At 36.3% G+C, this 17,893-nt stretch overlaps 1 protein-coding gene across 1 annotated transcript in view; it reads left to right on the top strand.

Annotated features, from left to right (window-relative positions):
• The window catches only part of LOC136826074 (nephrin-like), a 113,904-nt gene that overhangs the window by 33,675 nt on the left and 62,336 nt on the right, over positions 1-17,893 (top strand). Inside the window, exon 5 of the mRNA XM_067082989.1 lies at positions 1,941-2,116. Coding sequence (XP_066939090.1) covers positions 1,941-2,116 — 176 coding nt within the window. The remainder of the gene's footprint in view (positions 1-1,940; positions 2,117-17,893) is intronic.

Raw genomic sequence — 17,893 nt, 5'->3', positions numbered from 1 at the left:
AAAGAATTCTCATAAACAACAAATGTCCCATAAATCAATTTTCAACGAATTTACCTTCCATCCCCTATCTACATGGCCTGGTAGAAACACATAAAGAAAATAACCCAGTGAGGCCAATATTTAGTTCTGTTTGTTCCGTAACTTAAAGCTTTCAAAATATCTAACAAAATTATTGTCACCATTGCTAGGAACTATTTCTGGTACCCATCTTATTAATTCTTTAGATTTGACTGACAAAATCAATGGTATTACAATCAATCCAGATTCACTGTTAATAAGTTTTGATGCATGTTCCTCATTCACAAAAGTTCCCATTGACTCGGTACTGGAATACTTTAAAGACGATTTGCATAAAATTGGTTTGCCACTAACAATTACCCAGGTCCTAGAATTAATAAGATTGTGCATATGTGATTGTAAATCTATTTTCAACGGGGAATTTTTTTTAACAAACATTTGGTATGGCAATGGGAAACCCACTTTCGCCTGTTCTTTCAAATTTTTATGCGGAATGTTTTGAACGCCTTTACATCCCCAAGATTTTCCATTTTCCCGTAACATGGTACCGTTATGTTGATGATATTTTAGCCATCATACCCAAAGATTTGGATGTAAATAACGCATTGGCTCAACTATATGATCAAGTCCCTTCTATTAAACTTACACTCGAGCTAGAGAAAGATGAATGTTTACCTTTGTTGGACATTTATATTAAAATGGAACTTTTTAATTACAAATTTAGTATTTATAGGAAAAAGACAAATATTCTGACATATGTGCACTATTATTCAGGGCATCATAAAAATATCAAAATTTCAGTTTTTTCATCAATGTTTCTACGATCCTTGAGAATAGTCACTCCTGAGTTTCTAGATCAAGAATTCAAAAACATCAGAAACATAGGAAGAGACCTATGCTATCCAACCCACATTATGGATATTTGTTACAATAAAGCTATAAAGACCTTCCATGAAAAATTGGAAAGAAAAAAAGAAGTGTCCTCAAACACCCTTTGTCTGCCACATTTTATGGGATTTGAAGCTGTAAAACATTTTTCAAAATTGTTTGATACAAATGTATCCATCACATATAATAATATCAAAAACATGCTTATAGAAAAATAGCCCCCGAAAAGATAGCAATAAAGAATTGAATACCAGATTAAAGCATCACAAATATTCAGTAAGAACAGGTCAGATTAATAATGCTCTATTTCTGCATTTGAGTGAAAAGTTCCACAGAATAAATTGGATGATAAGCAATGCAATATTACGAAGTAATGAAACTATTTCCAGGAACTTTTTGGAATCCGTTATGATTCAGTTGACCTGGGAGAAGAACCTAAATATAAGCCAAGGATTATTTTCTTATGACCCTATAATAAAACATGTGTTCCAGAAGAATTTGAAAGACAGACGTAATTCCAGAAGTATTTGAAAGACAGAATAAAAGGGATTACCAATTGGTAGATTTCAATGTTAATCCGTTGGCCGTTCTGTGACCTCCCAACCTTTTTGTATTTCTGTATCTCCTTAGTTGCTGTGACCATGTCTTGGTAATAAGACGAAAGGTAATAGGATGAGAGTATTTAGCATCTCAATTGTTTCACTCTTCCTTCATGGCTGTAACTTTGTTCGTATAATCATCACTTTTTACCTTGTTCGTGATATAAAAATCAAACACACACACATAAATATATATTTTACACACACACACACACACACACACATATATATATATATATATATATATATATATATATATATATATATATATATATATATATATATATATATATATATATATATATATATATATATATATATATATATATATATATATATATATATATATATATATATATATATATATATATATATATATATATATATATATATATATATATATGTTAATGTGTGATATAATCCTTCCTCTTGTAGAATCTACAAAGAAGACGACGTGTTACCGACCAAGCTGGAGAAGAAAGGCAACATGACCCGGGCATCGAGTCTGATCAAGATCACCGCCTCCGACAACGGGTCCAAGTTGACCTGCGAGGTGTCCAGCCTAGCCACCAGGATGCCCCTGACGACCTCGGCCAGACTTTCCGTCCTGTGTAAGCGAAATAAGTCCTTTTGATTCTTTTAGATTAAATATTCCCTCTCGTTTTGCATCCCCTTTCATTCCTCTTATTGCACTCCGTTCATTATCTCTTTCTTCCATCTTACTTTCCTTAACCCTCTCCTAACTATCCTTTCAGTGCTGAATGACCTCATAGGTCTCAGCGCTTGGCCTTTGGTCTAAATTCTATATTCTACTCTATTCTCACCGAAAGGGAGACTGAATCTCAAACAGTCTTGAAAGGTCTGTAAGTATAGAGTATCTATCCGAGCGGAATTTATGTTTCACCATTTAGAAAATTCATTTAACATGTAAAAACTTCCAACTGATAAACCAACTTATGTTCTTGGCACCATCAAGGAATATATACTACAAGAGTCACTTGTCGTGGCACTGCTTAGCATATGCTGTCATAAATATATCTCACAGGCTACAACGCGAAGACCACAACTTCCAGATGAACACGGGGAGCCTCTTACGGTTGTGTGAATACAGAAAATACTTTAGAGTGATGCGTGTTGGTAGCTAGTGCTTTGAGACCTCTTCTTGTTAACCAGTAAATCGCAATCTGCAAAAGTAGTTCCATGTTTGGACTTAAAATTATTCATGGTTTCCACGGGGAAGCATGAATGGTTTTATATTTACCATCAGGACAAAGAATAAGGTAACATTGTTCCTGTTTTCATGATTTGTCACTCACACAAAACCTAAGTACTTGCTGAGCTTACTGACGCGTATAATATTATATTCGGTTCATTCCTGTCGTCTGTCTTTCAATTTCACCATCTTGATAAACTGATTTCTTAAGTTTTCCATTTGTCTCAGTGTCGTGGAAAAATGGTATTAAAGAAGACTCGACTGTCATATCATATAACCTATGTTTATTTTCACAAACCGTGAAGAATATTCTCGTATGGCTTATGATTCTAATTTACCTCGCATCGAAACTTTAAATTGCATCAAGTCAGTCTCAGAAATATCATGAATTGCATCAAGTCAGTCTCAGAAATATCGTGAATTGCATTAAGTCAGTTTCAGAAATATCATGAATTGCATTAAGTCAGTCTCAGAAATAAAATGAATTGCATCAAGTCAGTCTCAGAAATATCATGAATTGCATTAAGTCAGTCTCCGAAATATCGTGAATTGCATTAAGTCAGTCTCCGAAATATCATGAATTGCATTAAGTCAGTCTCCGAAATATCGTGAATTGCATTAAGTCAGTCTCCGAAATAAAATGAATTGCATCAAGTCAGTCTCAGAAATATCATGAATTGCATTAAGTCAGTTTCAGAAATATAATGAATTGCATTAAGTCAGTCTCAGAAATAAAATTAATTGCATTAAGTCAGTCTCAGAAATATCATGAATTGCATCAAGTCAGTCTCAGAAATATAATGAATTGCATCAAGTCAGTCTCAGAAATATAATGAATTGCATGAAGTCGGTCTCAGAAATATCATGAATTGCATTAAGTCAGTCTCAGAAATATTATGAATTGCATCAAGTCAGTCTCAGAAATATCATGAATTGCATCAAGTCAGTCTCAGAAATATAATGAATTGCATCAAGTCAGTCTCAGAAATATAATGAATTGCATCAAGTCAGTCTCAGAAATATCATGAATTGCATCAAGTCAGTCTCAGAAATATAATGAACTGCATCAAGTCAGTCTCAGAAATATCATGAATTGCATCAAGTCAGTCTCAGAAATATAATGAACTGCATCAAGTCAGTCTCAGAAATATAATGAATTGCATCAAGTTAGTCTCAGAAATATGAATCGCATCAAGTCATTCTCAGAAATATAATGAATTGTATCAAGTTAGTCTCAGAAATATGAATCGCATCAAGTCAGTCTCAGAAATATAATGAACTGCACCAAGTCATTCTCAGAAATATAATGAATTGCATCAAGTCAGTCTCAGAAATATAATGAAGTTCATCAAGTCAGTCTCGGAAATATAACGCCATCACAGTCATATTAATAACGAATACAAAGCATCTTACACAAAGGCTTTCCAGCTACTCAGTGACCACAGAAGCTCCGGAATTTTCTTTTCCACAGATTTTTTGAAGGACGATTAGGGAAATTATCCTCCCACTAAAGACCTCCGTCAAAATGCCATGTTCACTAAAATGTAAAATACGTTGTTTTTATTTATTTTTTGTTGTGTGCAAAAGTCTATCCGCTCAAACGTGAATCAAATACCTCTCTTGAGAGAGAGAGAGAGAGAGAGAGAGAGAGAGAGAGAGAGAGAGAGAGTCTAACATCCATCGATGAGACAGGGTATGAAGAGAGCATTGAAAGGACAGCAGATTATCTTCATGAATAGAGCATTTGACCTCAGTAAAGGTGAGGTTGGAAAGAGGGATTGAAGTTACCAGATTGTTTTGCTTTAGAAATGACGGAGAGATATGGAAATGTGTTCGTACCCAGCTGCTCACCGTCTGTAGAGGGCGATTCTGAAGACGTGTACACGAGTGCCTTGGACATGGAACTCAGTAAATCAGTGGAAAGACATTTCATAATGTTAATCCACTGTGGGAAAAGCACATGAAAGAATTCCCTAAGGTTAATTTATTATGGTTCCAGGACGTAAGGTACACTATTGGGTGAATAAGCACAAACATAAGAGCTATTGGTTACCAGACTGGATGAGTGATGGCGACTATCTGTCACAGTTCGTAGATAAAGGTAATCTTTGACATGTAGTGATAACCTCCAGCCTTTTGGTGGCATAACTGGGAGATAAAAAGAAAAGTTTGCTCACTTAATGATAACATGGGTAGCATCTCTCTTTCTCTCACTCACTTTTGTTTTTGGAAAAGGCTGCATTACATCGTCCATATCCTGAGATATTTTTGGAAGTCCGCTGTGCCCCTGGCTGAGTGCTTCCAGTGGGCCCCATTTCTTGCAGTTTACAGTTCTCTTGAAGAACCATTTCTTCCGGATCATAACTGTGTTTTGAAGATATAAATCTTGAGCTTTTTTCTGATATGTCTATTGGTTTTGGCGTCTCTTTATTCCTGGGGTAATTTTCTAAATGGCCTAAACACCTTGTATTTAGAGAGTCTTAAGCAGTTTCTTAGCTGCTTGGATCCATTAATCTACATTCGTCCTTTCTTCCACGCGTATCTATGCTTGTGGTGTTGAATTTCTCCAGGAGGGCATCGACATATTGCGGGTTTCTTTACTCATTTAGTATAGAGTACTACTTCAGAACACAAATTTCGTATTAAATCATGTGTTTAATGGGCCACCATTGAAGCTCAGTAAATTTGGTAGACCATTATAGAGATGGATCCAGTAATGTGGCCCTATTTCGCAATATTTGATAGCAAATACTAAATGAGAGGAATATAGGATCTGTCATATTTAAATTGTCATCAGTGAAAAACTAAGTATTTTTCACTGTTTGGGTCCTTTACGGTTCCGTATTTTGACAATGGTAATTTATTCCCCCGTAGGGGGGTAGTGCCAACAATGCACCTCACGCGGTGCACTGTAGGCAATTACTTAAGGTTCTTTGCAGCGTCCCTTCCTTAGGCCCCTAGCTGCAACCTCTTTCGTTCCTTTTGCTGTACCTCCGTTCATAGTCTCTTTCTTTCACCTTACTCTCCTCAACCCTCTCCTAACAATTGATTCATAGTGCAACTGCTTTGAGGTTTTCCTCCTGTTACGCCTTTCAGACCTTTTTACCGTCAATTTCCGTTTCAGTACTGAATTGGCCTTATCATAGGCCCCAGCGCTTGGCCTTTGGCCTCAATTCTGTATTCTGTTCTATTCCGGTACATTTTATTCAACGCCATCAATTTTAAGTCTGTTGTCGTAAGCTCGTAGACTTCTTGGATCTGCTAAAATAAGTATTACATATGATAATCGCCTATGTATTTAAGATCACTTATCAGAAGTGTACAAAACTGCTTCAGTGGAATGATTTTTCTAAAGCTTGAAAGGGTTTCGGGTAAACTTTTACACATTTCAAGATGTTCAGTGGGTCGCTGGTGCGACACTTTTGTCATTTTTTGACTGACATAACACGTTTGACGTTGGTCGGCCTTTCCAACCTTTCATTGTCTCCTTTACACTTCAAAACGGCTTTGACACAACATTTTCTCGCTAGCTGGCTAGTAATGTTCTTCTAGGCATTTGTTCTATTTTTTTTTTTTTTTTTTTTTTTTTTTTTTTTTTTCAATCTGACAGTTTCGTGGAGTTTGTCTCTGTGTCAGTGTCTGCACTGGGATATTGGTCGTTAGTGTCTACAATGGGATATTGGTCAACATCACGGCGTTTTTGGCTATCTGAATTTGTTTTTAGATTCCCTCATAACTGCTTGCTTTGAAACCTTATACTTTTCTGTTCTGAGTTCCGCAGAGCTGTGTTTATCTTGGTACTATTTTGCTGAAAACTGACGTAGATTTCTCAGTGTTTCTCATCAAAGAGGTCTGCCCATTTGCGCGAGTGTTAAAGTTTCGCTTTTTTGCTGGTCAAGTTGTTGCTCGTCCCGTGAAACCACTGACCAACTGACAAAGCTTTTTCAGGCCTCTCCCAACTTCCAGCATTTTCTTCCTTCAGCTGCGTAGTCTTTATTCTCCTCCTCTAATCTGGAAACTCATTTTTGAATCGAGCGGAATCTCTCCCTTAATTCGTGCTTTCCACCTCCATAAAATTCCTCTTGCGTTGCGCGACTTGAAACTCGAGGCAGGCGTTTTGACATCATAAATTTCACCCCGTGGCATCCCTCGAGGGACCCTGGAGGAAGCGATTACAATGTCAGAAGCGTCCTCTGGGACATCAGAATGCAGCAGGAGGGCCTGAATTGAGTAGGGAAGTTTGAATGCCTCATTTCAAAAGCTCACTGACACGGAATTCCTGAAGAGGGGATTTTCATATTATGGGTTTCTTCCAAAAGAGCCGGATCTTTGACGGGGATTATCACGCTTGCATGAGAGAGAGAGAGAGTTAGAATATCTAGTCAAGAAATTACATTACTTCCTTTTATTTTCAAATACACAGATTTATTTATTCATTCTATTTTTTTAAATAAAAAAAACGAAGAGACGCCGGTGGTGCCATGTTACACAGAAGAAGAGAGAGTTCATGATTCTGTTGACGTTTAGAATTTATTCTGATGCCTCCTAAATCCCTTGCAGGAAGTAGAAGACTTTCAGTGGCGGGTTTTCGTCTCTCTTCATTTTGAGGTGGTTCAGATTTCTGCTTGTCGAGCGCTCCCTGCTTCCACTGCGAGAAGGATTCATATATATATATATATATATATATATATATATATATATATATATATATATATATATATATATAATATATATATATATATATATATATATATATATATATATATATATATATATATATATATATAAAACAGAAGGATCCCATAAAAACGACAGAAGGTAAAAAGTTACTGCTGTGTTTCAGACACCAAACTGTCTCCCTCTACAGGGGAGTATACTCGTATATTTGCTTGCAGAGGAAGACAGTTTGGTCTCCGAAATATAGCAATAACTTTCTAACTTTTGGCATTTTTATGGGCTCCTTCTGTTAGATGGATTTCTGCCCTAACAGAAGATATTTCATAGTCATATATATATATATATATATATATATATATATATATATATATATATATATATATATATATATATATATATATATATATATATATATATATATATATATATATAAGGAATAGGTAGACCAGTACTTGGGGGAACATTCTTTGTTGCGACTAGTTTCGAGGTTCTAACACACCCCATCATCAGGCATCTAAAATAACAAATAAATACAATGAAAGAAAAAAAAAACACATTAAAATGAAATAAAATTAAACATCAGAACTAACTACAAGAATTAAAATTGAACAGTACCGTTTAACCTATAAAAGCAAGAGTCAAGAGAGAATACAAGCCAAATACAAAGATAGTTACAGAAGATAGACACAGAATTAAAAACAAAGCAACTCAACTGACCGTTCATTATACAGAGTGATGGTTTTCTTTGATGGTATATAATGTTTCAATTATGGTTAGCTCACATCACTAGAACGACTGGCTTATATAGAAAAGAATCTATACTCAGAGGATGGTCATGCTGATGGCAGTGCTCACGAATGGCACTGCCATCAGCATGACCATCCTCTGAGTATAGATTCTTTTTTCTATATTAGCCAGTCGTTCTAGTGATATGGAGCTAACCACAATTGAAACAGTATATACCATCAAAGAAAAACCATCACTCTGTAATAATGAACGGTCAGTTGAGTTGCTTTGTTTTTAATTCTGTGTCTATATTTTGTAACTATCTTTGTATTTGGCTTGTATTCCTCTCTTGACTCTTGCTTTTATAGGTTAAAGGGTATTGTTCAATTTTAATTCTTGGTAGTTAGTTCTGATGTTTAATTTTATTTCATTTTAATGAGTGTTTTTTCTTTCATTGTATTTATTTGTTATTTTAGATGCCTGATGATGGGGTGTGTTAGAACCTCGAAACTAGTCGCAATAAAGAATGTTTCCTCAAGTACTGGTCTACCTATTCCTTATCTCGACTCCACTTTCACGGAATTCTTCTGTTGCATCTATATATATATATATATATATATATATATATATATATATATATATATATATATATATATATATATATATATATATATATATATATATATATATATATATATATATATATATATATATATATATATATATATATATATATATATATATGAATCTCTCTCTCGCAGTGGAAGCAGGAGCACTCGACAAGCAGAAATCTGAACCACCTCAAAATGAAGAGAGACGAAAACCCGCCACCGAAAGTCTTCTATTTCCTGCAAGGGATTTAGGAGGCATTAGAATATAAATTCTAAATGTCAACAGTATCGTGAACTCTCTCTTCTTCCTCTGAGTCCCGTGGTGCCACCAGCGTCTTCTCGTTTTTTTTTATTTAAAAATAGAATGAATAAATAAATCTGTCTTGGAAAATGAAAGGAAGTAATGTATATTCTTGACTAGATATTCTCTCTCTCTCTCTCTCTCTCTCTCTCTCTCTCTCTCTCTCTCTCTCTCTCTCTCTCTCTCTCTCATGCAGGCGTGATAATCCCTGTTAAAGGTCCGGCTCTTTTTGGAAGGAACCCATAATATGAAACTCCCCTCTTCAGGAATTCCGTGTCAGTGAGCTTTTGAAATGAGGCATTCAAACTTCCCTACTCAATTGTATATGTGTGCAGTATATCTACATATATGTACACACACATTATATATATATATATACATGTGTACATAATGTACGTATGCATGTCTGTGTGTGTATGTATATGTGTATAGACTGTACACACACACAATATATATATTATATGTATATATGTGTTTGTGTGTGAACATTATATATATATATATATATATATATATATATATATATATATATATATATATATATATATATATATATATATATATATATATATATATATATACTGTATATATATTCCGTATAGGCATGATGTTCCAGCAGTGTATGAAACATTCGTTATTAACAAGTACAGTTTTCAGGTTAATCTCCGAAGAACTTCCCTTGCACAGAACATCAAAGCCACGAAAGATATTTTGTTGATTTTTTCTCTGGATACCCCTGTAACATAACAAAGCAATTAGCTTCTCTTGAGCGCCTGCTAGGACCAAAAAATTATATAAAAAAGTGGTACCTAAATAAAAAAAAAAAAATTCTGCTCCTTCTAACAAGTAAGTAGCCTTTGCAGCTGAATGAAAAATGAAGGAGCGGTTTCCACAAAAAGCGGAAAAAACCTCAGTTTCGAGAACTTTCGGCAGATGCTGAGTCCCTGCACATAAAAACAAGCAAGTGCGATGATCAGGGTGAGGAAGAAGAGGTGGTGTATGCAAATGAAGCTACGCAAAGAGTTAAGTTTCGACTCTTCCTTTCTTTACGCTCTCCGAGGGATTAGGCGCTTCAGAGGCTGCAAGGTGGCCTGAATGCGCCCCGTTCCCCTTTTTCCCTTTTCAGTGTTCTGTAAAAGACAATTATTATAGAGGTGTTGTTTGTCTGTCCGGCCGCAGATTTTAAAATTTACTCACGAGGCTAGAGGGCTGCAAATTGGTACGTTAATCATCCACCCTCCAATCATCAAGCATGCCAAATTGCAGCCCTCTAGCCTCCTCGGTAGTTTTGATTTTATTTAAGGTTAAAGTTGGCTATGATCGTGCGTCTTGCACCGCTATAGGCGCCAAAGTTAAGTATACCTTAGTTTTACCAGACCACTGAGCTGATTAACAACTCTCCTAAGGCTGGCCCGAAGGATTAGACTTATTTTGTGTGGCTAAGAACCTATTGGTTACTTAGCAACGGGACCTACAGCTTATTGTGGAATCCGAACCACATTATAGCGAGAAATGAATTTCTATCACCAGAAATAAACTCCACTAACTCTTCATCAGCCGGCCGAGGGAATTGAACTCCGGCCCATCGAGTGACAGTCCGAAGCTCTACCGACTCACCCAACGAAGGGCTACTATCTGCCAACAACACAGGCCACCACCGGGCCGTGGCTGAGAGTTTCATGGGCCGTGACTAATAGTTTCATACAGTATTAAATGCTGTACAGAAAACTCGACTGCTTCAAAAAAACTTGTTTTCTTTATCTCCTACTCTCTTTCTCTCTTTGCCTCGTACTCTTCACTTGAGACTCCCTTTTTATTATCTAACAATAACTTCACTAATAAATGATGAGTGTTCATGGTCAATGTTGTGTACGATATATCTTCATGTGTCAGTCATACTTTCACATTTACTTTCACATTTCAGCTTACACTAACATCCTCCCATGGTTTTGCTGTCTCACCGTTATCGTCGCATTGTTTGTGCATTCCTTTTCTTTCCACCTTTTCCTCTTCCTTCCATCAAAGACGCACAACTAAAGAGATGATCGTATCCCACAGTCATCGAGCAGGGAGACATTGTGTCTGCTGTGGGAGCAAGGTTGTGATTATCGAAGTTGTGCTGTTTGTCCTTCTCGGTGTTGTTTTCCCTCTCATGTCCCTTTTGCTCTCCTTATAAAAGAAAAAACTTCCTCTGTGTGCGCTTCCTCAGTCCCTACAATTCGTTCCATGGAACGCCTTCGCATCTCCCCTGCTGCAGCTGGTGGTATTTCAGTGAGCATTGACGGGTACCGATTTGTGACTGGAGGGTGGGAGCCGTGGTGCTTAGGGCATCAGTGTTACCAGCTGGGATTATCTGAGTCATCTAAGCATCTTTGCTCGAGGATGTGACTCGACCCCTTATCTGGCAAGTCCTCATTGTACTCGAGAAGATACTGAATGGTAGAGGTTAATGTCATTTTTAACATTAGCATTACCGTGGTTGAAACATCATTAATGTCCTTTCTTTTATTTGCCCTTGTTATAAACATGATTAAACCTTACTACTCACTTTCTTGGAAGCTTGAAACTAGGTTTTAGGTAAGGCTTTCATGCGTCGCCGAGCCGGCTGTGGTTTTAGGAATCACGTCGAAGCTGTCAAAGCATCAGTCAAAGATATGGCTTATGGCCATATTTGATAACATAGTCGATATTTCAGCTTGAAAGACTTTTGAGCTATGGATGATAGTGCAACCTAACTGGAGGGCAAATTCTTTCCTCATAGGAACAATTTTCTTCATGAACTATTTCTGGCCTCAGCCCAACAGGTGTTTTCATCAAAAGTTGCATTGCCAAGGACACCAACTGTGAGTTGCTGATCACTCACAATTGCAGGATAGAACTACAAAATGTCGTAGTATATGTACAAAAAGGACAGAAAAGTCAATGTGAGGTTTCAATATATAAACATAAAGTATACTAAAGTATATTAAAGGGCATCCCTCTAACAAGTTATGTATTCCACTGCAAAATCTTTCTCCTCGATTCGAGTCACTTCAACAAAAAACAAGGAACAAAACTATCTCTCTGATTCCTTTACAAAAATCAACAAACCTACCACTGGTGGTTAATAAATGAAACACTATTGTAAAAATTTTAAATATAAAAATTTTTATTGATAAATCAAAATTCACAATTACTCTGAAATTATTAAATTACTGTAATTTGAAAACATAATTTTAATTAATTCTCTAATTTAATTATGAAACAAAATGTAAAATCATCAAAGCAAAACATTAAAATTTGCAAGAAAATTAAATTCAACAAATAAACAATTTGAACAACACTTAAGAACATGCAAATGTACAAAGCATGAAAACGTAAAATGTAATGTATCAAAATCACCAAATTGGAATCAAAACTTTTCACTTTTACCTGACCAGTCTCCTAATCACAAATTCCCATTGAAGATAAATCGATCTAAATAACACTCACAGAAATTAATAAATTGATCTAAATAACACACCCAAAAGTCAAATATAAATTTCAACCATGGTTCAAATTTGTAAAATTACAATACCTCAAATGAGCTGCAGCTGGCACCTTTACACACACACTCTTACACAATTCTACAATGTTGATTATTAGGTTTCACAATTTTATCAAGATTATAGGGTGACCACTATGTTACAAACTAAAAAAATTTAGAGAGAGATAGAGAGAGAGAATGATTTACATATATGACCAACCCGCACAGCTGTCATCTGTGAATGAATAATTCCTACTTTATCTCGCCAAAATAAAAATCAACAGAACGTTCTACATTCGTATGTGACAAAGCTTTTGACCAGAACAGAACATGATCAGAGACTGAAGGATGTAATCAGCATGTGATTCCTCCCCTCTGTTTGTCTAAAGATAATACAATCGTTTATATCCCAGAAATTCACCCATGAAATCATCGGGACGGCATACGTGACAAAGCTCCTATCTTAATTTAAGACAGATTGATACGTGACTAGAAAAGCACGTGGCATCTCCCTTCTCTGAGAGACTGTGCAATATGACCCAAGAGTTCCCTGACCTGCCTCATATGGGATTATGTGACGAACACCCAAACAAAGCTAATCAAATCCATATGTGTTCAATACAAACAGCCACATGACTGAATAGTCGCATGTTAAAAAATCATATGATGCTGAATGACGTAACCTCTCACTTATTACGTTCTTATAGAAGCTAAAATACTCTATTAATTGTGAAGTCTAATATTAAATATTTATACAAATACTATTTTAACACTATTACATATAATATTCCTGTATACAGAAAAATATACAATCAGAAAAGCAAATTGCAATATCATTATTACATATAATACAGGTAAATTATGACAACATTCTGGAAAAAATGCAACCTAATATACTTTATACAAAAAAGGAACTTCTGTAAGAATATATATATATATATATATATATATATATATATATATATATATATATATATATATATGTAGAATCTGCTGGTTACTTTTACTAGACACATTGTGGCTATTAGAATTACATATATATATATATATATATATATATATATATATATATATATATATATATATATATATATATATATATATATATTCTGCTTCTGAAATGTCCGGCCCAATAATTTACTTAGAAAGCAGATGTTATTATGCGCAATGATTAATTATATACACACACCTATATTATATATATATTGCTACATGTGAATATGGGCTCTTGAGTTAATTGGCACAAGGAGGGGGGAAGGTCACATCTGACCATATTTCCACACGCAGCAGTATCATTTAATCAGTCATGTCTACAGGTAATTATAAGAGAAAATCTCATGATAATGAAAAGAATCGATTGAAAATTAACTCAAGGCTGTAGAGGGCCGCCAGGGTCCTGATACGTTACAGCAATGGGTGTTACTTGAGAAAACACCTGATAACAGTTACTTTAAAAGGGGACAAGACACAAGCAGAACATGAGTCTGCAATGTTGAAGGGGGCTGGCCGGATACGTGAATTACTTATATGGACGAGAGAGCCTTCTTGGCACTTGATGCAGGAAGATTCTATAAGAACACGCCCACCTTAGCAGGCGTGATGACATCATACAACCGGGGCAGAATCGCCTCACAGTGTCAGGTTTGATATGCCATGATACAGTCAAGAGGTTACTTGATGAATAGATCTTGGCACTGATGAGGTTCTGCTGAAGGCAAGGGATTCCTCTCTCATAAATATTCACAAAAGATACTCAAATAAAAGCACAATAATTACACTTCATCAGTGCAAAATAATAATCAACAAACTGGTGACTAATATCTCTCCAGGTATGGAAAAGGAAGATTTGATGAAAATTAGCAATAGAAGAAGGAAAGGTGACCTGCAGCTGCTCTCAACGTCTCACATACCTTGTCCTCAAGGACGTCTCCTTGGGCTACTGATGACGGACTATGGCACTTGTGGTGGGGGGAGGGGGGAGGCAAAGCTGTGACTGGTGGATGTTAGGTCAAGAGGTAAAGGGGTGGCGGAGGAGGGAGGCGGTGCCTCTTGTCTGGCTGGTTCTCACGGAATCTCTAGTCGGTGTCTCTCGGGCACGGTCAGCGGCTCCCTTTTATGGGATCTGACCCATGGGTCACAAATGCATGATGGGAGTTGCTGCCGTGTGGTTCCTGCATGGCACCACACCTTAATGTCTGGGGCCAAGCACTGGAAGGTCCGGTCAGTTTTCGCATCAACTTTCTCCTCGCTAATGGTGTCCTCTGGCTATGCTGGTGGCCGTTAATCCGCTAATCCCAACACCAGAGTCCTGTGAGAGAGGAAGAGAGAGCAAGAATCACCGTTTCCAGGAAAGGAGGATTAAGATCCGAGGGGGAAGGGATATTAGACGAGGAATAGGGAAACTCCAACTCTGGGGGCTCTAGTTGACCTGCCAAACAAGTTTCTTGGCTATTCGTTTTATTCTAATATGAGGCTAGTGGGCTGGCTTTGTACGGATATGCAGGTGCAGTCATGCCATCTGCATAATCTTGTAGTAATAGCAATATATATATATATATATATATATATATATATATATATATATATATATACATACATATATATGTTTGATTTTAAATCACGAAAAATTAAAAACATGATGATTACACAAAGTTACAGCCACAGAGGAAAACTGAAACACTGGAGATGCTAAGTACTTTCGTCTTGGTAATAAGACGAAAGTACTTAGCATCTCCAGTGTTTCAGTTTTCCTTCGTGGTTGTAACTTTGTTCTTTGTTCATATATATATATATATATATATATATATATATATATATATATATATATATATATATATATATATATATATATATATAGAGAGAGAGAGAGAGAGAGAGAGAGAGAGAGAGAGAGAGAGAGAGAGAGAGAGGTGTGTGTGTGTGTATACAATTTATCATTGAAAATAATAAAATTTTCTTTCTAAGTAAATTATTGGGCCGGACATTTCAGAAGCAGAATCGGGGTTATTTATACAAACTCTGTAAAAAAAAATCGACAGCCAAGGAGTCAGAGTACAGAAATAAAGTAGGGAATCTTAACTCTTGTGCTAGAATGTGAATATACAGTATATTATTCTCTCTCTCTCTCTCTCTCTCTCTCTCTCTCTCTCTCTCTCTCTCTCTCTCTCTCTCTCTCTCTCTCTCTCTCAACCAGAGGGTAGAATGGTTATCCTCAGAGACGGCTGGAGGCCGAAGTGGTTTAAGGATGATAATATAAATAATTTTTCATATTGTATCTTAATTGACATCTTTTCCTTTGTAGTATATAATGGATAGCCACTTCGCGTATCTCTTGCAGTTCAATATGTCTATCCATGCTACTCACAGTTCTCTTGCGAGATGAGGGCAATGATTTTCCCAGTCAAGCTGCTAGATGGCACCATCCCGAAGATGGGGAGTGGGTCTCCTTGACAAACGGTCCTAGACATCCGAATATATGAAGCTTGGTGGACCTTTGTTCCCTGTTTTGACCAGTTGTGCTTGCGTATTGTTGTTCCTTTGGAACTCGGTCGTTCAGCAGATAGAACGTCTTTTTTGAATGATAGTGGATGGGGGTATTTATATCCATCTCCTGCCTTCAGGATGTTGGGTTGTCCCTTTGGAGCTGGGCCGTACGAGAGGTGACATTATTTTTTATGAATGAACTGTGATATCTTATTTATTTTTAATATACGATAATGCCCATACCCTTCGTGCTGCCAGCGGGATGAATGTGGGCAGCAGCTGTGATTGCCCAACCACCTATGTCAATCCTGAAGGCAGGAGATGGATATAAATACCATCAGTCAAAAAGTTCGTTTTTGACTGATGGTGGATGAGGGTATTTATATCCATCTCCTGCCTTCAGGATTGACATAGGTGGTTGGGTAGTCCACAGCTGCTGCCCACATTCATCCTGCTGACAGCACGAAGGGTATGGATATTATCGTATATTAACAATAAATAAGATATCACAGCTTATTCATGAAGAATAATGTCACCTCCCGTACGGCCGAGCTCCAAAGGAACAACCCAATATATAAGCTTTGGGATGACAGGACTCATTTGTCGAGGAGACGGACAAGTCCCTTCCAGGACAGTGCCATCAACTGGCACTACCGGAACGCTCATGGCCTCTTTCTCATAAGAGGACGATTCGCAGCGGAGTGGGAATACTGGACTGAGAGAGAACGCCCAGTACCTATCCATTCTCGAGGCCTATTATATTTTAGAGGAAAAACCGTTGATTAACTTGCAAGCTGAGGAATGATTCATATTACAACTCTGAAACATCTACGTGACTCGTTGGCCTTCTACGAGGATCGCCCACTGGATGGACGAGAAAGAGAGAGAGAGAGAGAGAAATATATCTCCGTTACAGCCCAATTATCAGCATCCCCTACCTGGCTTGCCTTTCCCATTAATCTTTATTCTTGTACTCTGTTTGGCTAATTGTCGGAATTCTTTTCAGAGAACTTGTAAAATGCTCTACGGTCTGTTTGCTGCATTCTTTCTCTGTTCATGACAAAACCATTCAGGTCTCAGGATGTCAGGCCTCGTAAACTGCATTGAAGTGATATTATACAATTCAGTTGCAAATTGAGGATAGAAGTCTGTTCACCAGACTGAAAACTAAAGGATGGTTCGTAACAGCCACTAGTAAAAACGATACTAAAACGGGGATATATATATATATATATATATATATATATATATATATATATATATATATATATATATATATATATATATATATATATATATATACATACACACACAAATATATATATATATATATATATATATATATATATATATATATACACACACACAAATATATATATATATATATATATATATATATATATATATATATATATCAGAAGACAGGGTGATACATGATCAAGAGTTCATGGAAAGGCGTTTTAATTGCATAGCTTTAATCAAGAGCCGACGTTTCACATCGCTTGATGCAATTTCAAGGCTGAAAAAGCGCTTAAAAACAATAAATACTTGTATATATAATGTGAAAGGTATTTACAAAATTTATTTCTCACCTTATCTATATCTTAGGCAGAACAGAGAGAGAGAGAGAAAAAAAAAATGCTATTATAGTGAAGGCTAGACTGACGTAAAGGACAACATAAACGAAAAAGACACACGTGGTGTAAAAAGGAAAAAAAAAATAAAAACATTAAGCAATAAACCGGTTTGTTGACGATGATTGGTCCTTGAGTGTTGGAATAATCAGTTTGATCAACAACCAATCATCGTCAACACAGCTGTTTATTGCTTAATGTTTTTTTTTTTTACTCCGTGTCTTTTTCATTTATGTTG

The sequence above is a fragment of the Macrobrachium rosenbergii genome, chromosome 40, assembly GCF_040412425.1.
Source record: "Macrobrachium rosenbergii isolate ZJJX-2024 chromosome 40, ASM4041242v1, whole genome shotgun sequence".
NCBI lineage: Eukaryota > Metazoa > Arthropoda > Malacostraca > Decapoda > Palaemonidae > Macrobrachium > Macrobrachium rosenbergii.
The sequence above is the reverse complement of the archived record's forward strand: the minus strand, read 5'-3'. Positions and strand labels throughout refer to the sequence as shown.